Raw genomic sequence first — 21,719 nt, forward strand, 5'->3', positions numbered from 1 at the left:
TGTATTTTGTATGTGCAGGAACTGACCTGCCTTGAGGATTTTATAATCTGCAGCATGCCAATTGTTTGTGCCATTCTGCACCTTGTATAGAGTGGATTTCCCCATAGACTTCTGTGGGGTTGTTAAGGGATTACTCAGGAAAATTTATGACATCCCCGCCTGTTAGCTGTTAGATGCCTTAAGCGCTGCTGCCGCTTCCTAGGCCAGTGACATCACTGTACCATGGTCATGGGACCTAGTTGCAGCTCAGCCTCATTTAAGTCAATGGGGCTGAGCAGCAATACCAAGCACTGCCACTATATGATGTACGGCGCTGTCCTTGGAAAGCTGCCAGGAGCCTGTATCGCTCACAAGGGCTCCGGTGAGGGCAGTGGCTCCCTGAAACAGCTGATCGGCAGGGGTGTCGGGACTTGGATCCCCACTGATGTGATAATGATGACCTATTCTGAGGATAATGTAGACAAAACACAACAAAACCGCACTAAAAGCTGCACATCCAAAATAACTAAAACCAGGCATAATTTTTTAATAGGGAAAAACACAAACGCATAAAAAATTGTGTACAATAATAAATAATTGGACCCCTGAGGACGCTGGGTATTCCTGGCGATATGCGTGGGGCGTTTCTGACAATGCTCACTTTACAGCCTGGGACCAATTTTCTATTTCATCTGCAGGTACAGTGATTTATATATTTATATTTTATATATATATATATATATATATATATATATATATATATATATATATAAATATAAGAAAAAAAAAGAAGACTGCACACCAAATTGTAATGAAAATCCAAGCTGTTTTATTCACCCATAGTATGGCAAATCTTGCGACGTTTCAGCTCATACGAGCCTTCCTGCTTGAGGAAGGCTCGTATGAGCTGAAACGTCGCAAGATTTGCCATACTATGGGTGAATAAAACAGCTTGGATTTTCATCACAATTTGGAGTGCAGTCCTCTTTTTTTTCTCTTTTATACTATTCGTCACCCCCTTTTGGACTTTGCACCCATTCTCAGGTTGGTGCTCCCATTGGACTTTCTCTTTTTTTATATATATATATATATATATATATATATATATATATATATAAAAAAGTGTATATATAATATTGTTGTCACGTTATCACTATTAGTTCTGTTTAAATTCTTTTTTTATTCGAATTTTAGGTTCAAAGAACAAATTAAAATTGTACACTATTAGTTCTGACTATTATTTGTTTCTATACTGTCCCTGGCTACACATGTTTTGTCCATATTTAGTACTTGGTGAGCTACCGTATTAGTCTGTTCTTGGTCATATCCGGCACTGAGTTTATTGTATACAATTTTTAATGTGTTTTTTCCTGATTTTAGTTATTTTGGATGTGCAGTTTTCTTGTGTTTTTGTCTACATTTGTTTATTGGTCTTAAACCGTGCTAGCACTCTGCAGTATGGTGAGTGTGCCCCATTTTCTATTATCCTGTCCTGAGGATAAGTCATCATTATCGTTTCCAGGATATAACCAGAAAATCTGCAACAAAAACTGCACAAAATCCACCTTAAATAGTGTGGATTTATGTGGAGTTTTTACACAGTTTTTATCTAATTTTTAATTTTAGTTTTTTTTGGCAGTTCTCATGTGGATTGTACAAATACGCAGAATGTGCAGATAGCCTTACAGTGCTGGAAAATAAGCTTGTCCATATTTTTACCTTTAAAAAAAAACAAAAAAAAAAACTTGTTGGAAAACATATTGGGAAAAGATTGCCTCAGGGAACTATTACTTTCCTATGAGCATTTTTTCATCATTAAGATTAATTGGAAATTAGTCTGACCTCCAGGGGCTTAACGTGATTGTGCAGATGTATTCTGTTAAGCTTGATCCAGTTGTATCAGAAGCATGTTGGCATATGAAGACGTGAATGTGTTTTCTTTCTTTACGTTTTTTCTGTTCTTTAGATAATGTAATTCTGATTTATCCAAATGTAATTTGCTCATGTTGGCATTGCCAGTATTTAAGGGATAAACTAGGGAATTTTAGTAATTACTTCAGTAATATATTTTTTTTAAAGATGAAAATTGCCTTCTTGGAAGTTGCAGTGAACCGATACGGCTTTCACATTAAGCATCGTGCATATATTTACTTCCCACAGACATGCAATCAGTGCTGTGGACTAACAGGCCACTTCCATTTCTAAGTCCTTTTTGAGTTTCACACTGTGAAATTGTATGACAAGTACAGCATGAGTCTAAGTGACAATTATATCGAGTAGAAGTAGATTTAAGGGTTTCTGTACAGATTTTTGAACTTTAGCAATAACTATTTTTATTTTATATTTACACTGCTATTTAGTGAGGGGAATTTATCTTTATATAGTAGAGTTTCAGAATCTTCAAATGTTTTAAAACGTGCCCATGTGAAGTGAACACCTTAGGGTGGGTTAACATCAACATTATGAATTCAGTTATTGCTTTCCATTATAATATCCGTCATAATAGAAGTCTATGGGCTAAGATAACGGATCCGTCAGGTTTACATTATGCAGGATGGAAAATAAAATCTTGTTGACAGGACTTTATCCCTACGTCCAATGACAGCACCAGGAGAGAGTTCATTATTTTCTGTAATGTACTGATAAACATTAGACTTTCATATATTTTAGATTCATTACACACCAACTGAAGTAGTTCAAGCCTTTTATTGTTTTAATATTGATGATTTTGGCATACAGCTCATGAAAACCCAAATTCCTATCTAAAAAAATTAGCATATTTCATCCGACCAATAAAAGAAAAGTGTTTTTAATACAAAAAAAAGTCAACCTTCAAATAATTATGTTCAGTTATGCACTCAATACTTGGTCGGGAATCCTTTTGCAGAAATGACTGCTTCAATGCGGCGTGGCATGGAGGCCATCAGCCTGTGGCACTGCTGAGGTGTTATGGAGGCCTAGGAGGCTTCGATAGCGGCCTTAAGCTCATCCAGAGTGTTGGGTCTTGCGTCTCTCAACTTTCTCTTCCCAATATCCCACAGATTCTCTATGGGGTTCAGGTCAGGAGAGCTGGCAGGCCAATTGAGCACAGTAATACCATGGTCAGTAAACCATTTACCAGTGGTGTTGGCACTGTGAGCAGGTGCCAGGTCGTGCTGAAAAATGAAATCTTCATCTCCATAAAGCTTTTCAGCAGATGGAAGCATGAAGTGCTCCAAAATCTCCTGATAGCTAGCTGCATTGACCCTGCCCTTGATAAAACACAGTGGACCAACACCAGCAGCTGACATGGCCCCCCAGACCATCACTGACTGTGGGTACTTGACACTGGACTTCAGGCATTTTGGCATTTCCCTCTCCCCAGTCTTCATCCAGACTCTGGCACCTTGATTTCCGAATGACATGCAACAGTCCAGTGCTGCTTCGCTGTAGCCCAGGTCAGGCGCTTCTGCCGCTGTTTCTGGTTCAAAAGTGGCTTGACCTGGGGAATGCGGCACCTGTAGCCCATTTCCTGCACACGCCTGTACACGGTGGCTCTGGATGTTTCTACTCCAGACTCAGTCCACTGCTTCCGCAGGTACCCCAAGGTCTGGAATCGGTCCTTCTCCACAATCTTCCTCAGGGTCCGGTCACCTCTTCTCGTTGTGCAGCGTTTTCTGCCACACCTTTTTCCTTCCCACAGACTTCCCACTGAGGTGCCTTGATACAGCACTCTGGGAACAGCCTATTCGTTCAGAAATTTCTTTCTGTGTCTTACACTCTTGCTTGAGGGTGTCAATGATGGCCTTCTGGACAGCAGTCAGGTCGGCAGTCTTACCCATGATTGCGGTTTTGAGTAATGAACCAGGCTGGGAGTTTTTAAAAGCCTCAGGAATCTTTTGCAGGTGTTTAGAGTTAATTAGTTGATTCAGATGATTAGGTTAATAGCTTGTTTAGAGAACCTTTTCATGATATGCTAATTTTTTTAGATAGGAATTTTGGGTTTTCATGAGCTGTATGCCAAAATCATCAATATTAAAACAATAAAAGGCTTGAACTACTTCAGTTGGTGTGTAATGAATCTAAAATATATGAAAGTCTAATGTTTATCAGTACATTACAGAAAATAATGAACTTTATCACAATATGCAAATTTTTTTAGAAGGACCTGTATGAATGTGTGTGTGTATGTATATGTATATGTATATGTATATATATATCTACAGCACCAACATAGAAATCTAGCAGTACACAGGTTTACATTACTTCTAGCTGTACTATTGTTTTCATGGTTTTTTCTTTCATTGTCTTTAGCTTGTTCTCAGAAAGTGGTGTGAGCTCATTCCAGGTGCAGAGTTCAGATGCTTTGTTAAAGAAAACAAACTAATAGGTAAGTACAACCCTATGTAAGGTGCTTGTGTGCAGGCAAGACAAATTATGAAATGTCTTGTTAACGTAGAGCAGAGGTCGGTAACCTTTTCCACACAGTAAGCCAATTAAAAAAAAAAATAATAATAATCGAAGCTGAAGCACTGTGCAATACAGGAAAATCATATAACACCAAGGGGGAGATTTATCAAAAATGGTGCAAAGTAGAATTGGCTTAGTTGCCCATAGCAACCAATCCGATTCCAATTTTAATTTACAAAGTAGCTAAAAAAAATGAAAGGTGTAATCAGATTTTATTTTATTTTTTAACAAATATTGACCCACAACTGTATGTGACATAAACCAAATAATAATAATAATCAATATAACTTACCATTCAGTGTGACCAGTGTCCCTGACTTTCTTTGCAAAGAAGATCCAGGTGTGGTTCATACAAGGTGACTTATAGCTGGACACAGGCCTGAGAGTGGTCTAACTTTCCTACAATACAGAAAAGTCACATAGCACAAACTGTATGTGACATAAACCAGGTAGTCCGTTTAGAGGGCATCTGTCAGCGGATTTGTACCTATGAAACTGGCTGACATGCCCATCCATTCAAAAACTAACAGGTCCATGTATTTTAAATTAAACTTATCTGAACATATGAGAAAAAAACAACATTGGTCCATATCCTTGAAATCTCCTGGAAAATTCAGACTCAAGCTTATTCATGTACATGGAAACGTTAGCTATGTTGACTGAATCATGAGAGGAAAGCTCTCAAGTATTTGAAATGGTGAAATGCCCCCTTTTTTGTGTCCTCCACATAAAGTTTAGACATGAATGGCTTTCAATATTCAAACAGTCCTATGACCGTCTGTCCAGCTCCTTGCATACAGACATTGAGTTCATTCAAGTGTCATGTAATGTCTATCAGAAACCTAAGTTTTTCAAGCCATGTGAAATCCTCCATCTCTGGGTAAGGCTACATGCACATGACCGTATTTTATTTCTGTGTCCTATCTGTGTGCTGTCCGCATCAGTATGTCCGTTCCGTTGCTCCGCAAAAAAAAATAGTGCATGTCCTATTTTTTTCTAGTTTGCGGACAAGGATAGGCATTATTACAATGGATCCTGCAAAAAAAACTGATGCCATACAGAACGTCATCCGTTTTTTTTTGCTGACCGCAAAACACATACGGTCGTGTGCATGTAACCTAATGCTGGTCCTTCTCAAGAAGAAAGGCTCTGATTGCATCAATGCAGGTCGCAGAACTCTCCAGCACATTTCCTTAGCCACCTGACGTTGGAATGAAGCAGGATGCCTTTGTATGGACATTCCAGTTCTTCAAGCAGTGCTTGGAATTACCTATGAGTCAAGGCAGAGTGAGCTTGCAGAAAATCCAAATTTTTACAAGTCTTACGAGCAAAGTATTGGGGTATGGGGACACTGGTCGCACAATATGTGTTGTGGTCAGGATAGCAAAGTAGCGGTGATCCCACAGAAATTATTTTTATCTCTACGTTAGTCTTAATACTGGATTTTTTTTTTTTTTGTGACTCCCGCAGCGATCGCATTCATTTCTATGGGATCACCACTGATCTCCTGTTCTGGCCATTACACATCTGGATTTTTTTTTTTTGACTAGCCCAACAATCTCATTAATTTCTATGGGATCATCTTTATCCTGGTGGTCACACATATTGCCATGTTGCCATACCCTTAAGATCAGAATTTGACATCTTTGCACAGAGATTTTCCTGGTGTATAATGCACTGGTGCCCAATTTTGTCCTCAATTATTCTGGCATTATCCCTCTTGTTTTCCCACCTTTACGGGGGCACCATGAGTAGTGATTTCAAAGATTATTCTAACATCAACGCATATGCATTCAAAATGTTCAGCAAAGGTTTTAGGCAAGTCATGACCTTTTGTGATGCCATAGATTGGTTTCAAACAGCACAGCTCCTCTTGTGCTCCAACAGAATCAGAAAATCTGGCCACAGTTGCCCAACGAGGCAAATCGTTAATGTCCGTGCTTTCATCCAGCGCAACAATAAACACTATGCAGTCTTTCAGACCAGTCGCTTGATGTTTTCTGATGTTATTTGCCAGAGCAGTGATGCCGCGCTCAACAGTTCTTGCTGAATCGGGAAGCTCTTTAATCCTAGACATGATATTGTCTCTGTTCGGTAAATAATCAAACAAATCACCAGCTGCACAAAATGCTTCTTTAAAGGGAACCTGTCACTGGATTTTAGGTATAGAGCTGAGGACATGGGTTGCTAGATGGCCACTAGCACATCAGCAGTCCCCAGTCCCCATAGCTCTCTGTGCTTTTATTGTGTCAAAAAAACTATTTGATACATATGCAAATTAACCTGAGATGAGTCCTGTACGTGAGAGGAGTCAGAGACAGGACTCATCTCAGGTTAATTTGCATATGTATCAAATCGTTTTTTTGACACAATAAAAGCACACAGAGCTATGGGGACTGGGTATTGCGGATGTGCTAGTGGCCATCTAGCAACCCATGTGCTCAGCTCTATACACAAAATCCCGGTGACAGGTTCCCTTTAATGTATTCTTGGTGAAGGTCTTTTCTTGCTTAGCAATGCCCGGAGCTGCCTTTTTTTTTTTTTTTATTGAGTTTTGTCCATAAACAACGCACATCATGTTTACAGTGTCCACAACAGTTCAGACATATGAGGGTAAAGTATTGACATGACAATGATTGTTTACTCATAAGTGTTGATCAATCGCAAGTCTGCAACTAACTCCCACCACACGAGACAATCACAGTAACTGCCAAAAATCTAAGAAGAGGAGGAGAAATAAAAATTCTGGGTTCACTCCCTGAAGAAGCAGCCCTCTCGGGGTTGCAGCAAGGCTCAACCAGTGACACATACCATTCGCTGATTAGTGAACCTCCACTTTTATATTCCAGTATTACATTATAATAAAATCTGTTATATGGCAATACAAACGTTACAGGTTATTTAATAGGGGTGAGCACAACAGGGGAATTGCATGTGCCCATGCCTGCTGTATCCGCACCATCAGCAAACTATAGTTACCATCTTATCATTTCATTAACAAGATTCTTGCTTTTTTTAGACTGTTGATCTCTTTGCATGCCCAAACAGAAACAGAACCTATATTCTGCTAACTGTACCCAGGGAGGACTGGTACTGTAATTGTATTAGATATAGGAAAAACATCAAAAGTGAATAGCATCAGCAATTGCTTAACATACAAAGAATTGCTCCTGAAAGGTGAAACTTCATTTCAACAAGTACAGTATAATGATTAAAAGAAGTTAGAGGTTGTTTGGGCAACAGATATTGATGACCGGTCCTCAGATCTGTGGGTGCCATCTCCTGGCACCCCTGCCAATCTGCAGTTTGACGGGGGCTGCACACTTGCAAATGTGGTATCCTCTTCAGTGTTTACTTGCAGCGGTAGAGTGTAATCACACTTTCATCTTTTACCACAAGCAACCCCTTTAAATAGCTCTGTAAATGGTTAATGAAAGTTAAAAAGGCCAGTGATGGCAAATGCACATTATAAAAGTAAAATAAATTATTTTTATTAAATGATTTGTGTTTCCTAACGCTTTAATTGTTTTGTAGTGAAATTCAAATCAACCTAAATGTATTTTTTCTTACAAATTACACAATAAAGTTGTGTCCCACAGCATTCAGTTCCATCTCTTTGCAGATGACACCTAAATTTACCCCTCTGGCCCAGATGTCACTTCCTTTCTAACCAGAATACCGGCGTGTCTATCAGCTATATCTTCTTACTTCTTCATCCATTTATTAAAACTCAACATGGAGAAAACAGAATTCACCATCTTTTCACCATGCCACTCAGCACCCCACCAGAGCAATCAAGTTAACAGCTTCACTTTCTCACATTTTATTTTATTTTTTCCCCTTTCTTTGAAGTCACACATCTAAATCCTTACTACCTTCTGTCACCTCCAGCTTATAAAAATTTATTTTATCTGCTTCTTCCTGAACCCTGAGTCAACGGAAATGCTAGTGCTTGCCCTCATCATCTCCTGCCTGGACTAATGCAACATTCTCCTTCCTCTGTGGCCTCCCATCTAGCACTCTCGCACCCCTCCTTGGTCCAGATGCGTTGCAGGAAACCCGCACTAGTGCGCACGCAATTTCAGTCAGTTTTGTCTGCAATTGCTTTGAGTTGTTCAGTTTTTTCCGTGCAAGTGTAAGCGTTTTAATGAGTTTTGCACGCGTGTGAAAAAAAACTGAATGTGGTACCCAGACCCGAACTCTGACTTCTTTACTGAAGTTTGGGTTTGGGTTAGGTATTCTGTAGATTTTATTATTTTCCATTATAACATGGTTATAAGGGAAAATAATATCATTCTTAATACAGAATGCTAAGTAAAATGTCCCTTGAAGTTAAAAAATTTTTTATTAAAATTACTCACCACATCCACTTGACCGTGCAGCCGTTATCGTCTTCTTTCTTCTTCTTGCAGGACCTGCAGACGGACCTGCGCTTATGTCATCGCGCTCACCATTTTAGTAAGCATTCTGTATTAGGAATGCTATTATTTTCCATTATAACCATGTTATAATGGAAAATAATAAAGTGAATGGACCTCATCCATAGAAACATAGAATGTGTCGGCAGATAAAAACCATTTGGCCCATCTAGTCTGCCCAATATACTAAATACTATGGATAGCCCCTGGCCCTATCTTATATGAAGGATGGCCTTATGCCTATCCCATGCATGCTTAAACTCCTCCACTGTATTTGCAGCTACCACTTCTGCAGGAAGGCTATTCCATGCATCCACTACTCTCTCAGTAAAGTAATACTTCCTGATATTACTTTTATGGTTCAATCATTATTTTATTAAAGCGTACAAATGCAAAACGCACATACATATCCACTATGTATACATGCACACTACAAAGGTCATAAACTGTTCACAGAAATAGGTCTGAGGCAGTGGTACATACAAGGTTAGCGTTACAGAACCTGATATTACTTTTAAACCTTTGCCCCTCTAATTTACAACTATGTCCTCTTGTAGCAGTTTTTCTTCTTTTAAATATTCTTTCCTCTTTTACCTTGTTGATTCCCTTTATGTATTTAAAAGTTTCTATCATATCCCCTCTGTTTCGTCTTTCTTCCAAGCTATACATGTTAAGGTCCTTTAATCTTTCCTGGTAAGTTTTATCCTGCAATCCATGTACCAGTTTAGTAGCTCTTCTCTGAATTCTCTCCAAAGTATCAATATCCTTCTGGAGATATGGTCTCCAGTACTGAGCACAATACTCCAAATGAAGTCTCACTAGTGCTCTGTAGAGCGGCATGAGCACCTCCCTCTTTCTACTGGTAAAGCCTCTTCCTATACACCCAAGCATTCTGCTAGCATTTCCTGCTGCTCTGTGACATTGTTTGCCTACCTTTAAGTCTTCTGAAATAATGATCCCTAAATCCCTTTCCTCAGATACTGAGGTTAGGACTGTCTCACTGATTTTATATTCTGCTCTTGGGTTTTTGCGTCTCAGGTGCATTATCTTGCACTTATCAACATTAAATTTTAGTTGCCAGATTTTTGACCATTCCTCTAGTTTTTCCTAAGTCCTTTTTCATTTGGTGTATTCCTCCAGGAACATCAACCCTGTTACAAATCTTTGTGTCATCAGCAAAAAGACACACCTTACCATTGAGGCCTTCTGCAATTTCGCTGATAAAGATATTAAACAATATGGGTCCCAGAACAGATCCCTGAGGTACCCCACTGGTAACAAGACCTTGGTCTGAATATACTCCATTGACTACAACCCTCTGTTGCCTGACCCTCAGCCACTGCCTAATCCATTCAACAATATGGGAGTCCAAGCCCAATGACTGCACTTTATTGATAAGCCTTCTATGTGGGACAGTATCAAAAGCCTTACTAAAGTCTAGATAAGCGATGTCTACTGCACCTCCTCCATCTATTATTTTAGTCACCCAATCAAAAAAATCTATAATATTAGTTTGACATGATCTCCCTAAAGTAAACCCATGCTGTTTTTCATCTTTCAATCCATGGGATTTTAGATGGTCCACAATCCTCTCCTTAAGTATGGCTTCCATTAATTTCCCCACTATTGATGTCAGGCTTACTGGCCTATAGTTGCCCGATTCCTCCCTACTACCTTTCTTGTGAATGGGCACAACATTTGCTAATTTCCAATCTTCTGGGACGACTCCTGTTGCCAGTGATTGGTTAAATAAATCTGTTAATGGTTTTGCTAGTTCACCGCTGAGCTCTTTTAATAGCTTTGGGTGTATCCCATCAGGCCCCTGTGACTTATTTGTATTAATTTGACAGTTGACTTAGAACCTCTTCCTCTGTAAAGACACATGCGTGAAAAGATTAATTAGTCTTCTTTCCTATCTGAGGTCCTTCTCCTTCATTTTCCTTTGTAAAAACTGAACAGAAGTAATCATTGAGGCAGTCAGCTAGTTCTTTATCTTCTTCCATATACCTTCCTTCTTTAGTTTTTAATTTGGTAATTCCTTGTTTTAGTTTCCTTTTTTTCATTTATGTATCTGAAGAATGCCTTATCGCCTTTTTTCCCTGACTGAGCTAATTTCTCTTCTGCCTGTGCTTTAGAAGCTCTTATAACTTGTTTGGCCTCTCTCTGCCTAATCTTATAAATTTGTCTGTCATCCTCGTTTTTTTTTTGTTTTTTTTTTTATAATTCCTAAATGCTATCTTTTTGTTTTTAATGATTTTGGCCACTTCTGCTGAGTACCACAGTGGTCTCTTCCTTTTTTTGCTTTTACTGACAAGCCTAATGCAATTTTCTGTTGCCTTCAATAGTGCCACTTTTAAGTAGTCCCATTTCTCCTGGACTCCAATGAAACTGTTCCAGTCTGATAGGGACTCTTATACCACTAATCTAATTTTAGAAAAGTCAGTTTTTCGAAAATCTAAAACTTTTGTTTTTGTGTGGTGTGACTCAGTCACTGTACTTATAGTAAACCACACTGACTGGTGATCACTAGATTCCAAGCGTTCTCCTACAGTAATATCAGATACCAAATTCCCATTTGTGAATACTAAATCTACTTGCTGTAGAGATGATCCCAGTAGGGAATTTAGAATATCTGTACTCCTGGCAGAACTAGCTATTTTGGTTTTCCAGTTTACATCTGGAAGATTGAAGTCTCCCATAATGATAACTTCCCCCTTCAATGTCATTTTAGCTATTTCCTCAACTAGTAGATCATCTAATTCTTTGACTTGGCTAGGTGGTCTATATATCACACCTACACGAGTTACCTTATGATTATCAAGCTGCAAGGTAACCCAAACTGACTCTAAATTGTTCTCGCTAACTTGTATCAAATTAGATTTTATGCTTTCTTTCACATACAGGGCCACCCCTCCCCCCTTCTTGCCTTCTCTGTCTTTCCTGTATAGAGAGAACCCTGGTATTGATATATCCCAGTCATTACTCCCCTTGAACCACGTCTCAGTAACAGCCACTACATCTATATTCTCAGATGCCATTATAGCCTCAAGTTCATTGATCTTATTCCCTAGACTGCGAGCATTTGTAGACAAGACTCTGAGCTTGTCATTTCTTAACCTTTGTGCTACTGGCCTCTTCTGGCATTGTTCCGGGGGGGCAGTCAGACTGCTGGATTATCACTCTTTTGCCCTCCTTTCCTAGTTTAAATGCTTCCCTATTTAATAACATCATCTCCTTAGCAACCATCCGTGAAAATCGCATAGCATCCGCACTTGCTTGGGGCCTGCGTTGCGTGAAAAAAGCAGAATATAGAACATGCTGCGATTTTCACGCAACCCACAAGTGATGCGTGAAAAACATTGCTCATGTACACGGCCCTATTGAAATGAATGGGTCAGGATTCAGTGCGGGTGCAATTCGTTCACGTCACGCATTTCACTTGCATGGAAAACTCTCCTGTGTGAAAGGGGCCTAACTCTGCTGCCTGGTTATTTCACCTCTCCCCTCTGCCAGTGCCTTCACTGGCTCCCCATTGCCCAGCAAATACAGTTCAAAATACAAAGCTGTCTCCAATTTGTCTCCTCCATCCCCACACATAATCTCCGATCCTCACAAGACCTCCTTCTTTTCTGACCTTTTGTCTGTTCCTCACACCGTCATCTACGATATTTCTCACAAGCATCTCTTATACTTTACTGCCCCCCCAACATCCTGAAAACCCACCTCTTCAGGAAAGCATACCTACCATTACCCTGCTGCCACTACACTGCCAGATGAGCAGCTTCTACCCTCACCTATTGTCTCCTTTACTGTGTATTTGTTTTGTTTTATATTATACATGTGTATTATTTATACTCCTTTTTAGATGTACAGCTGCCTGAAACTAATGGTTTTTAATGATTAAAAATAAAGTCAAAAGTTATAGGGGTTGTTTGAGATTTTAATATTGATGGCCTATCCTCAGTATAGGTCATCAATATCTGATCGGTGGGTATCCAGCTCCCCGCACTGCCACTGCTCAGCTGTTTGAAGAGGCCATGGCACTCACTGCCAGTAATGTCATGTTAATCAGTCACATGGATTAGATGAAGCCCAGTCCCATTGAAGTGAAAGAGCCAGAGCTGCACTACCAAGCATAGCCACTATACAATGGACGGCGCTGTGCTTGGCAGGCTGTGAGGAGGCTGAAGCACTCACCGGAGTGTTGAGTGCTCTTAAACAGCTGATCAGAGGGTTGCAGAGAGTTGGATCCCCACCGATCAGATATTGACGACCTGTCCTGAGGATAGGCCATCAATATCAAAATTCCAGACACCCCCTTTAAAAAAAAAAAAAAAAAAAGCTGTCCAGTTTGTTAAAATGTTTAGGAATAGCCTAAAAATCATCTGGGTACCAGGGGGCTTTCTGCTGCATTCAAGGGGTAAGTTATGATGGGTGACATACTGATATATTTCACATTTAAAAACTCTGTGGCCTGTTCCTGGACAGTTTTACAAATGGCCCTTTACAATCTGGTCATAAAGAGGTTCGGTATCAAAAGTTTTACTGACAAAATTGTTTAAATAGGCATATCATTGTGAAATGTTTTTCCAGTGGTGCATTCGACATGTGTCTATGAAAATTCCCTGGCTTAGGTGCAAAAAAAATATGATGAGTGTGTTCTATGAATAATAATATTTTAGTCATACTGAAGACAGCTGATAAGACGACCTGTAGCCAGCCTCAACACTTTATATTCATCTTTAAATGTATTCTCACATCTTGCTTTATATGTGACTCACTAACTGCATACATCATTTCCATAATTATATTTTGATTACCCAAAACATATGGTGTTAAATAAAGACTCAGGTTATAGTGTTACATTGCTAAAAATGTAATTTCCTTGTTTTAATTAGGTCACATTATCCCTCTTTTAGGGTGTATTCATACAGTGCATTCTTTGTCGCAATTTTAACAAAATGATGTGAAAGCAATATAACCCTAACATGAATAGAATCTTAAATGGGTTTTATGGAACTTCAAATAGTTATCCCATGAATAATATAAAAAAATGTAAATCTAGTACATGACAACCAGCCCTGTACCTCGCATCCATCCAGAGATCTCCCCTTTGATTGCTCCAATTGCTCTGCTGGATATATTTCAGGCTGTCAGCTTGGGGGGGGTGTCCTTTCTGCTGCAGTTGGTGCTTCCATCTCAGTGAGCCAGACAGAGAAATTAGAAAAAGGGCAAACCCCAGGTGGCTGGTTTGAAAACTGTGGAATATTTTTGTGGGACAACCCCTTTATCAGCAAGTGGCATCTATCATGTAGAGGAAGTTATTACAAGGCTCTTACTAATGTATGGTGATTGTCCATGTTGCCTCCTTTGCTGGCTGGATTCATTTTTCCATTACATTGTACACTGCTCGTATCCAGGGGTTATGGCCACCACTGCAGTCCAGATGTGGTGGCTGTGCCGGCCTCTCAGGTGACCAGGACTGTGGGAGTGCCTGTAGGCCGGTCCTTTTTTCCATAGTGTGCAACCATGCTTGCCACTTCTGGATTGCAGGGTGGTCGTGACCCCTTGAAACGAGCAGTGTATAATGTAATGGAAAAATAAATCCAGCCAGCAAAGGAGGCAATATGGACAATAACAATACATTAGTAAGTTGTGTGTATTAACTTCCTCTACATGATAAATGCAAGTGAGACAACTCCTTTAATTATTGATGACCTGTCCTTGGGAGAGTTCAGCAATATCAGCTTGCCGGGGGGTTCTACACCCAGCACGCTCATCAATCAGCTAATAGCTTGAGCCTCTTTCTATTAGCTGAATAATGAGCATTCCAGGTGTCAGCCCTCCCCTTCCCAAACTGATTTTGATCATCTATCCTAAGGAAGTGGTTACTAAACTTTTAACAGCTTCTGTATGTATCAGTAGTTCAGGTGAGTATAAGAAACTTTCAGCACTTATCACGCACTTTTCCCCAAAACAACATTTTCTTTCTTTAAGCCACAGGTACACGCTGCGGAATATGTGCAGGTTTTTCTGTGCAGATTCTCATTCAGAAAATTGTAAAATCTGCAGTTGGATATTGCTGATTTTTGGTGCGGATATGCTGCAGAAACACACATAAATCCGCACTGACATTCATGCAGATCTTATGTCCGTTCACCCATGTGCAGGTGGGCTTAGAGACTGACTGACTGTCATCTCACTAAAGGACCAGATTACATGCTACCTATAGAGGTCTATGGAGAAGGGGGCCCATCTTGGTCTCTCAAGAAGAGAGCCCGATAACTGGAGAATGAGGCATTTTTCTATGATAAACTGTATTACAAATTTGCCTATAGTCTCCGGTACTATTGATTTTATGCAAAGTTGTATAAGTTACTGACTGTTAAGTCCTGGAAAACTCATTTAACTTAATGCCACAGTCATTTAGTTCAGGTATGGCTGTAGTGAAGCCCATATCCTATCTGCTGCACATCACACTTACAGAGGTCCAGAAGGGTGAGATAATAGAAATGGTGTCCTTGTCCCTGGCTGTGACATGAAGGGAACACTGGTTCTCGATGAATTACTTTCTCTGATAAAACAAAGCACTTTGCTTCCTCAGTAAGTATTGTATTGGTAATATTTATTTCAGGTATATCTCAGAGAGATTACACACAGTATTATGAACACATCTGCAAGCAAAAAGAGGACATCCGCAGATCAGTACAGGAATTTTTCAAAGAAAACATCCAGTACAAGTTTCTTGATGAGGACTGTAAGTGTGAGATTTCTAATGCTGAAATATGTTTTAAAAGATTTGCTGCACCAATGTTACTGTTAAAGGTATCGGGCAGTTTGGGCAATGCCTACTTACATGGTTGTTCCCCAGCGATATGCCGTTGAGCAACACTGCTGGAGAAATGAAGCATTTGGGCTGTCTATATTATGCATGGACTAGACAGATCCTTTAGAGCAGACATGCTCAACCTGCGGCCCTCCAGCTGTTGTAAAACTACAACTCCCACAATGCCCTGCTGTAGGCTGTTCAGGCATGCTGGGAGTTGTAGTTTTGCAACAGCTGGAGGGCCGCAGGTTGAGCATGCTTGCTTTGGAGGGAGAGATACTCTAAGGCCTCGTTCACACTTCAGTGATTTCTATCAGTGATTTGTGAGCCAAAACCAGGTGCGCTCTAAACACAGAACAGGAGCAGATCTTTCCCTTCTACCTCATGTCTGTGGAGGCTCCACTTCTGGTTTTGGCTCACAAATCACTGACCAAACACTGAAGTGTGAACGAGGCCTAATACTTTCATAAGCCCTAATAGGGAATGTGAAAAAGAGTAGTCTAAGACTTACCAATACTTTAACAAATATCATAATCTGATATCTGCTGACATGTAAATTACAATAAGGATTATTGCATTATTGTAGATAATAAGAAGTAGTATCCCTTCATTTTGGATAGGGTCACCATTTGCATCACTACAGTCTGTGGAAACGAGCATGGTGTGGTTTTCTAGCCAATTGAAATGCTTGCTATAGTATTTACAGCGTGTGGTACACCCCTCCTATGGGGGCCACCTGTAGGCGATTTCTTATTCTCAGGGACATTTTGCCTACATGTACAGGGTGTCATTTTTGGCCTTTAAATTATCAGGTATTGATATGTAAATTGGATTCGTACCACAGCAGCAAGGAAATTCATTTAGTCTTAGCCCTGTTTTTTGATTGATTGGACTTTTATCTCAAAATTCTGATTATTACTTTTTTGGATTTATGTCTTGAAATTCCAATAATCTTAGCCTTGTTTGCATTTATCAGGTTTCTGTCTTGATCTTCTTCTGTATCATTATCATAGGCATTTGGCTTTCACACAGAAGAAACTGATTCTAATATTAGTTCTATGTATATCACTCGTACTGTAATTTTAACAACTTTTTTTTGTCTTCTAGTTGTTTTTGACATATACAGAGACAGTGAGGTAAGTGAAATGTGTCTGCCCTGATGTAAAATGTGAATAAAAGACCTTGAGCTCCCAGATAACGTTCTACGGCATACCTTCACCCACAGGACAACTAAATAGCCATAAAATTAAATAAAATGGAGATTAGTGAATTGTTTCCTCAAATTTTCAGATTCACCAGTCCACAGATCGTGCCTCTCACAAAATCTATTTACCCAGTGAATCTTTTACTGTCCTAATTTTTTATTTTATTTTTTAAGCAAAAAATATAGCTTGCTAATATAAATTGTTAAAAAAAAAAAAAAGACTATTAAAATGTATACCATCATATATCATATGCTGATGGCTCTTTTACGAAAAACGTTATAATACCAGACAAGAGTCTTGTCAGTAGATCCTCCAATGTACACTGCAAACACAGTGTGAAATGACACTAAACAACGAAGGGACTGGGACTCCCTAATTCTGCTGATCTTTAAGGTCCCAGAATCAGACCTCCACCAATCAAACTTTATTTTTCTTTCCTAATAAAAGGCCTTCATTGTTTAAAGGGGTTTTCCAAGATTCTGATATTGATGACCTATCCTCAGGATAGGTCATAAGTATCAGATCAGTGGAGGTACATCCTTGCCGATCAGTGTTTGAATCGGCCACAGCACTCTGGTGAGCACTTAGTCCTCTTACTAAGCCAATGACGTTACATTCATCAGTCACGTGGCCTAGGTGTAGCTCAATCCCATTCAAGTGAATGGGGCTGAGCTCTGACACCAAGCACAATTGCTATCCAATGGATGGCACTATAATTAGTAAGCTGTGAGGAGGTGGCAGCACTCAGTAGACCACCATGGCCTCCTCAAACAACTGATCACTGGGGGTCATGGGTGTCAGACCCCTGCCAATCTGATATTGCTGACATTAAAAGGGTTTTTCAAGACTTTAATACTGATGACTTATCCTCTGGATAGGTCATCAGTATCTGATTTGTTGTGGGTCCACATCACGTTTTATGCCTCCATTTGACGTATACGTTACAAAAATAAATAAATACAAAAACGCAGCACACCACGTTCTTGTATCCTGCACAGTTCGGTAAAAAAAAAGTATACTTTTTTTTATATAATGGAACTCCATGGTGAACGGATGCCACTGTATGGCATCAGTCTGAGGCATAATGTTAAATGTATACATTTTTTGTATACGTTAAAAGGATGGGAAAACATGATGTTAACCCACCTTAAGCTGTTTGAGAAGGCACTGGTGCTCCTGTAAGCACAGCGCAGCGCCCTACATTGTATAGCAGCTGTGTTTTGGTATTGTGCGCAGCCCCATTCACCTCTATGGGGCTGAGCTACACCTAGGCCCCTTGAATGATAAACGTGTTGTCACTGGCCTAGGGAAAGCTGTGAGGGCCACAGCGCTACTGTGAGTTTCGCTGATCTGTGGGGTCCCGGATGTCGGACCCCCCACTGATAGGTCATCAGTATTAAAGTCCCGTAAAACTGCCTTAAGCCCTGTAGAACCCCTTCCACAGCACCTCATTTGAAAACACAGCTATCAGTGGCTCCATCTGTAACCTTTTATCGATACTGTAGTTGCCCTCACTGTTTGCAGACACATCCACAAGTTTCATAGAGCGATACTGTGAATTATAAAGTGACGTACTATAGATTTATGTGCTGTTTATTTTTTTTAACCCATTAATCTTTACTAGTATAGTAACACAATCTGGCAGATTTACTAATTCTATCTAAAAGTAAGACCGTGTAAACTTAGACAGTCTTAAGAGTTATGATGGGGGCTGATGCTGTATGGTAAATCTGTTGCATCTTCAGACTGTGTGGTGTAAGTTTATGCCACCTTTAATTTGACTTAGTTTTATTCTATTCTATTTTAATCTATTATTATAATAAATTAATGTTATTTCTAATTCACGATGGAAAAATGACATGCTTTACTATATATACCGTATATATCTGACAAGAATGGTAACGGGAAAGCCTGTGAATATCATGGTGAGAAAATGCCTGATTTTTGCTGGTCCAGCAGAGTGCAGCACTTCTACTGTGTTTTTCAGCTAAACTCAATTGCCCAAAAGTTTGTCTGCAGAGCCCACATGATATGGGACTGTATAGAATACTTATTCTGTTCTTTACCTCTTGGATGGAGCAGCAGGACAGCATATGATGGGAAGCACAATCATGTCAGCATTGCAGTAAAGTGATAATTTGGTATTTATCTCCCCCCTAGACTGCTGTTTCATAACATTAAACTATGAAATGCTGATGTGACTGTGATGAATGAAAGTGTTATTTAAGTATGGCTTCATCATGCATTTTAATTGCAAACCTAGTTCTTGTATATGTGACATTTGTTTCATTTTGGTGTTAAATCTTTACTCAAGAATGTTGTCTAGTTGACATCCCAGGTATTTAATGAACATCATTTCAGATTCATTCTTCTTCATTAGTTAGGTAACATTTTAACAAGTTTCTTTTTATATTGTAGAATGACCATTGCCTATTTAATATTCTAGGCTATACTCATAGGAAATATAAAGTAGCACCGATTTATTTATTTTACTTATTTTCAGTTATGTAAATTTTAATAAAGAGATTCTAAGATTTTGTAAAAGGCAGAATTTCTGTGCTGTATTGATAGAACATTTTGTGGTTAACGGGAGTCTGTCACCATTTAAGACCGCTCATACCTCGTTATAGCACAGTTGCCCAACATAAAAATAGTACCTTTACTGTGTATGTCCCACATCTAGAAGCTGAAAAAAATGCTTTATAAAGATATGCAAATTAGATCCCGCAAGTTCCCAGGGGCGGCATTATGGCTGCAAGTGCCCAGGAGCCTCTGCCATGTGCCCACATAACCACTTGCCTTGCAGTCCTCTGGCCCTCCCCCCTCTCCTACTTTATCCTCCTCCTCTGACTTGGAGATATCACGTGAGCGCCGGTCACCACCAGGCTTGCACATGCACACTTAACATCAGTGCCTCTGCCCGTAGTGGGCAGAACAGTGCTCATGAACAGGTCCGGCACTCGCACAAGATCTAAGTAGGAGAGGAGGGCTGGCGAGAGGACTGCAAGGAGAGCAGTTATGTGGGCACATCGGAGAGGGGCAGGGGCACTTGCAGCCATAATGCCCCCCCAGGGACCTAATTTGCATATCTTTATAAAGCATTTTTTTCAGCTTCTAGACGTAGGCCAGACACAATAAAGATACTATTTTTATGTTGGAAACTGTGCTATAACATAATATGAGCGGTCTTAAATGCTCAAAGTAGGTGACAGACTCCCTTTAAAGAGGTTCTTCTGGAATTATACAAGATGGCCTCCAGCAACCCATCATAGAATGTGAATAAGGATGGGTTGCATCCACTTGTATAACTGCCTGTGGAGTGTGGCCTTACTACACGCTATGCTCCAGTACTTACCTTCACAGTGCTCCGCTTCCCTGTCCGCTGTTGAGCCTGACCTCATATTTAAAACATGATCACTTCACTACTATCTATTGTAGAGCTGAAACTCTGCACAACAAGCAATATTAATCAGAGGGGGGCCCAAGCCAGGTAACGCCACAACATGACCACTGCTAATACCTGTAAATAGGGACTGAATAATATTACCACAATACTATAGCTGAACAAAGCACATTACACAAGACCAATATTATCACCAGACAGTGCCTAATGAGTAGTAGATACAAGTTCTACACAGACACTTTGCAGACTGTATTAGTGATTACACTGCAGTAAAATCCACTGACTTACAGTTGGCACATGTGCTCTCCGATTGGCGTCATCCACTTGTCTAGTCTATTCCATCAAACCTCAGCAACCACCACGACTTGTGCCTGCAGTTTGGCTCCTCAGTTTTACCTACACCAAGTCCCCATCCTGCTAATAGTTCAATTCTGTGTGCCTCTAGAACGTAACAATGGAAAGTAATACTGCTCCTCATTTCCTCTTAGACAGTAATAATGTCACTGGGTGCCCCTTTTAAGGTAATAATGCCCCCTGAGTTCTAGCAGACAAGTAATAATGCCGAAATCACCCTTATAAAGGGATTGTGCACGTCAGCAAATGGCATGTATCATGTAGAGAAAGTTGCTACAAGGCACTTACTAATGTATTGTTATTATCCATATTGCCTCCTTTGCTGTCTGGATTCATTTTTCCATCACATTATACACTGCTCGTTTCCATGATTACGACCAGCAGCGGCGGTAATGCTTTGGAAGAAATGCTGGGAGTTCACATAGAACTGCACCTTTTCCTATAGTGTGCAAGCACAGCCACCGCTGCTGCATTCCAAGGGTTATGACCACCCTGCAAACAAGCAGCGTATGATATATTTGAAAATGAATCAAGCCAGCAGAGGAGGCAATATGGACAATTACAATACATTCGTAAGTGCCTTGTATTGAAGGGTTATTCCCATCACATACAATGGGGGCATATCGCTAGGATATTCCCCCATTGCTTGATAGGTGCGGGTCCCACCTCTGGGATCGGAAGTAGCCGAGCCGAGTAGCAGACGGAAATAGCCGAGCCAGTGCTTGGCTATTTTCAGCGGCCCATTGAAATGAATGGAGAACGGCTGCACATGCGCAGTGCTCCCTCCCTCCATTCATTTCCCCGCTCTGTTCTCGTTGTAGATGCGGGTCCTAGCAATATGCCCCCATTGGATGTGATGGGAAAACCCCTTACATTTTTGCTACATGATAAATGATATTTGCTGAAGTGAGATAACCCCTTTAAAAGTCAGAACACTCCTTAGTACCCCCTTAAAGAGTAATCATACTCTTAAGTGCTTCCTCAAAAAGTTATAATGCCCTTTGCATGCTTACTAAATATTTAACCTCCTTAAAATAATGCCACCTTAATAAATGCCCTTTAAAAAGTAATGATACTCCCTACAA

General features: G+C 40.0%; 1 protein-coding gene across 1 annotated transcript in view; it reads left to right on the top strand.

Moving 5' to 3' along the window:
* Positions 1 to 21,719, top strand: part of CDC123 (cell division cycle 123) — a 92,429-nt gene that overhangs the window by 54,327 nt on the left and 16,383 nt on the right. Inside the window, exons 8-10 of the mRNA XM_044280076.1 lie at positions 4,273 to 4,348; positions 15,481 to 15,603; positions 16,780 to 16,808. Of these exons, the coding sequence (XP_044136011.1) occupies positions 4,273 to 4,348; positions 15,481 to 15,603; positions 16,780 to 16,808 (228 nt within the window). The remainder of the gene's footprint in view (positions 1 to 4,272; positions 4,349 to 15,480; positions 15,604 to 16,779; positions 16,809 to 21,719) is intronic.

The sequence above is a fragment of the Bufo gargarizans genome, chromosome 2, assembly GCF_014858855.1.
Source record: "Bufo gargarizans isolate SCDJY-AF-19 chromosome 2, ASM1485885v1, whole genome shotgun sequence".
Taxonomy (NCBI): Eukaryota; Metazoa; Chordata; class Amphibia; order Anura; family Bufonidae; genus Bufo; species Bufo gargarizans.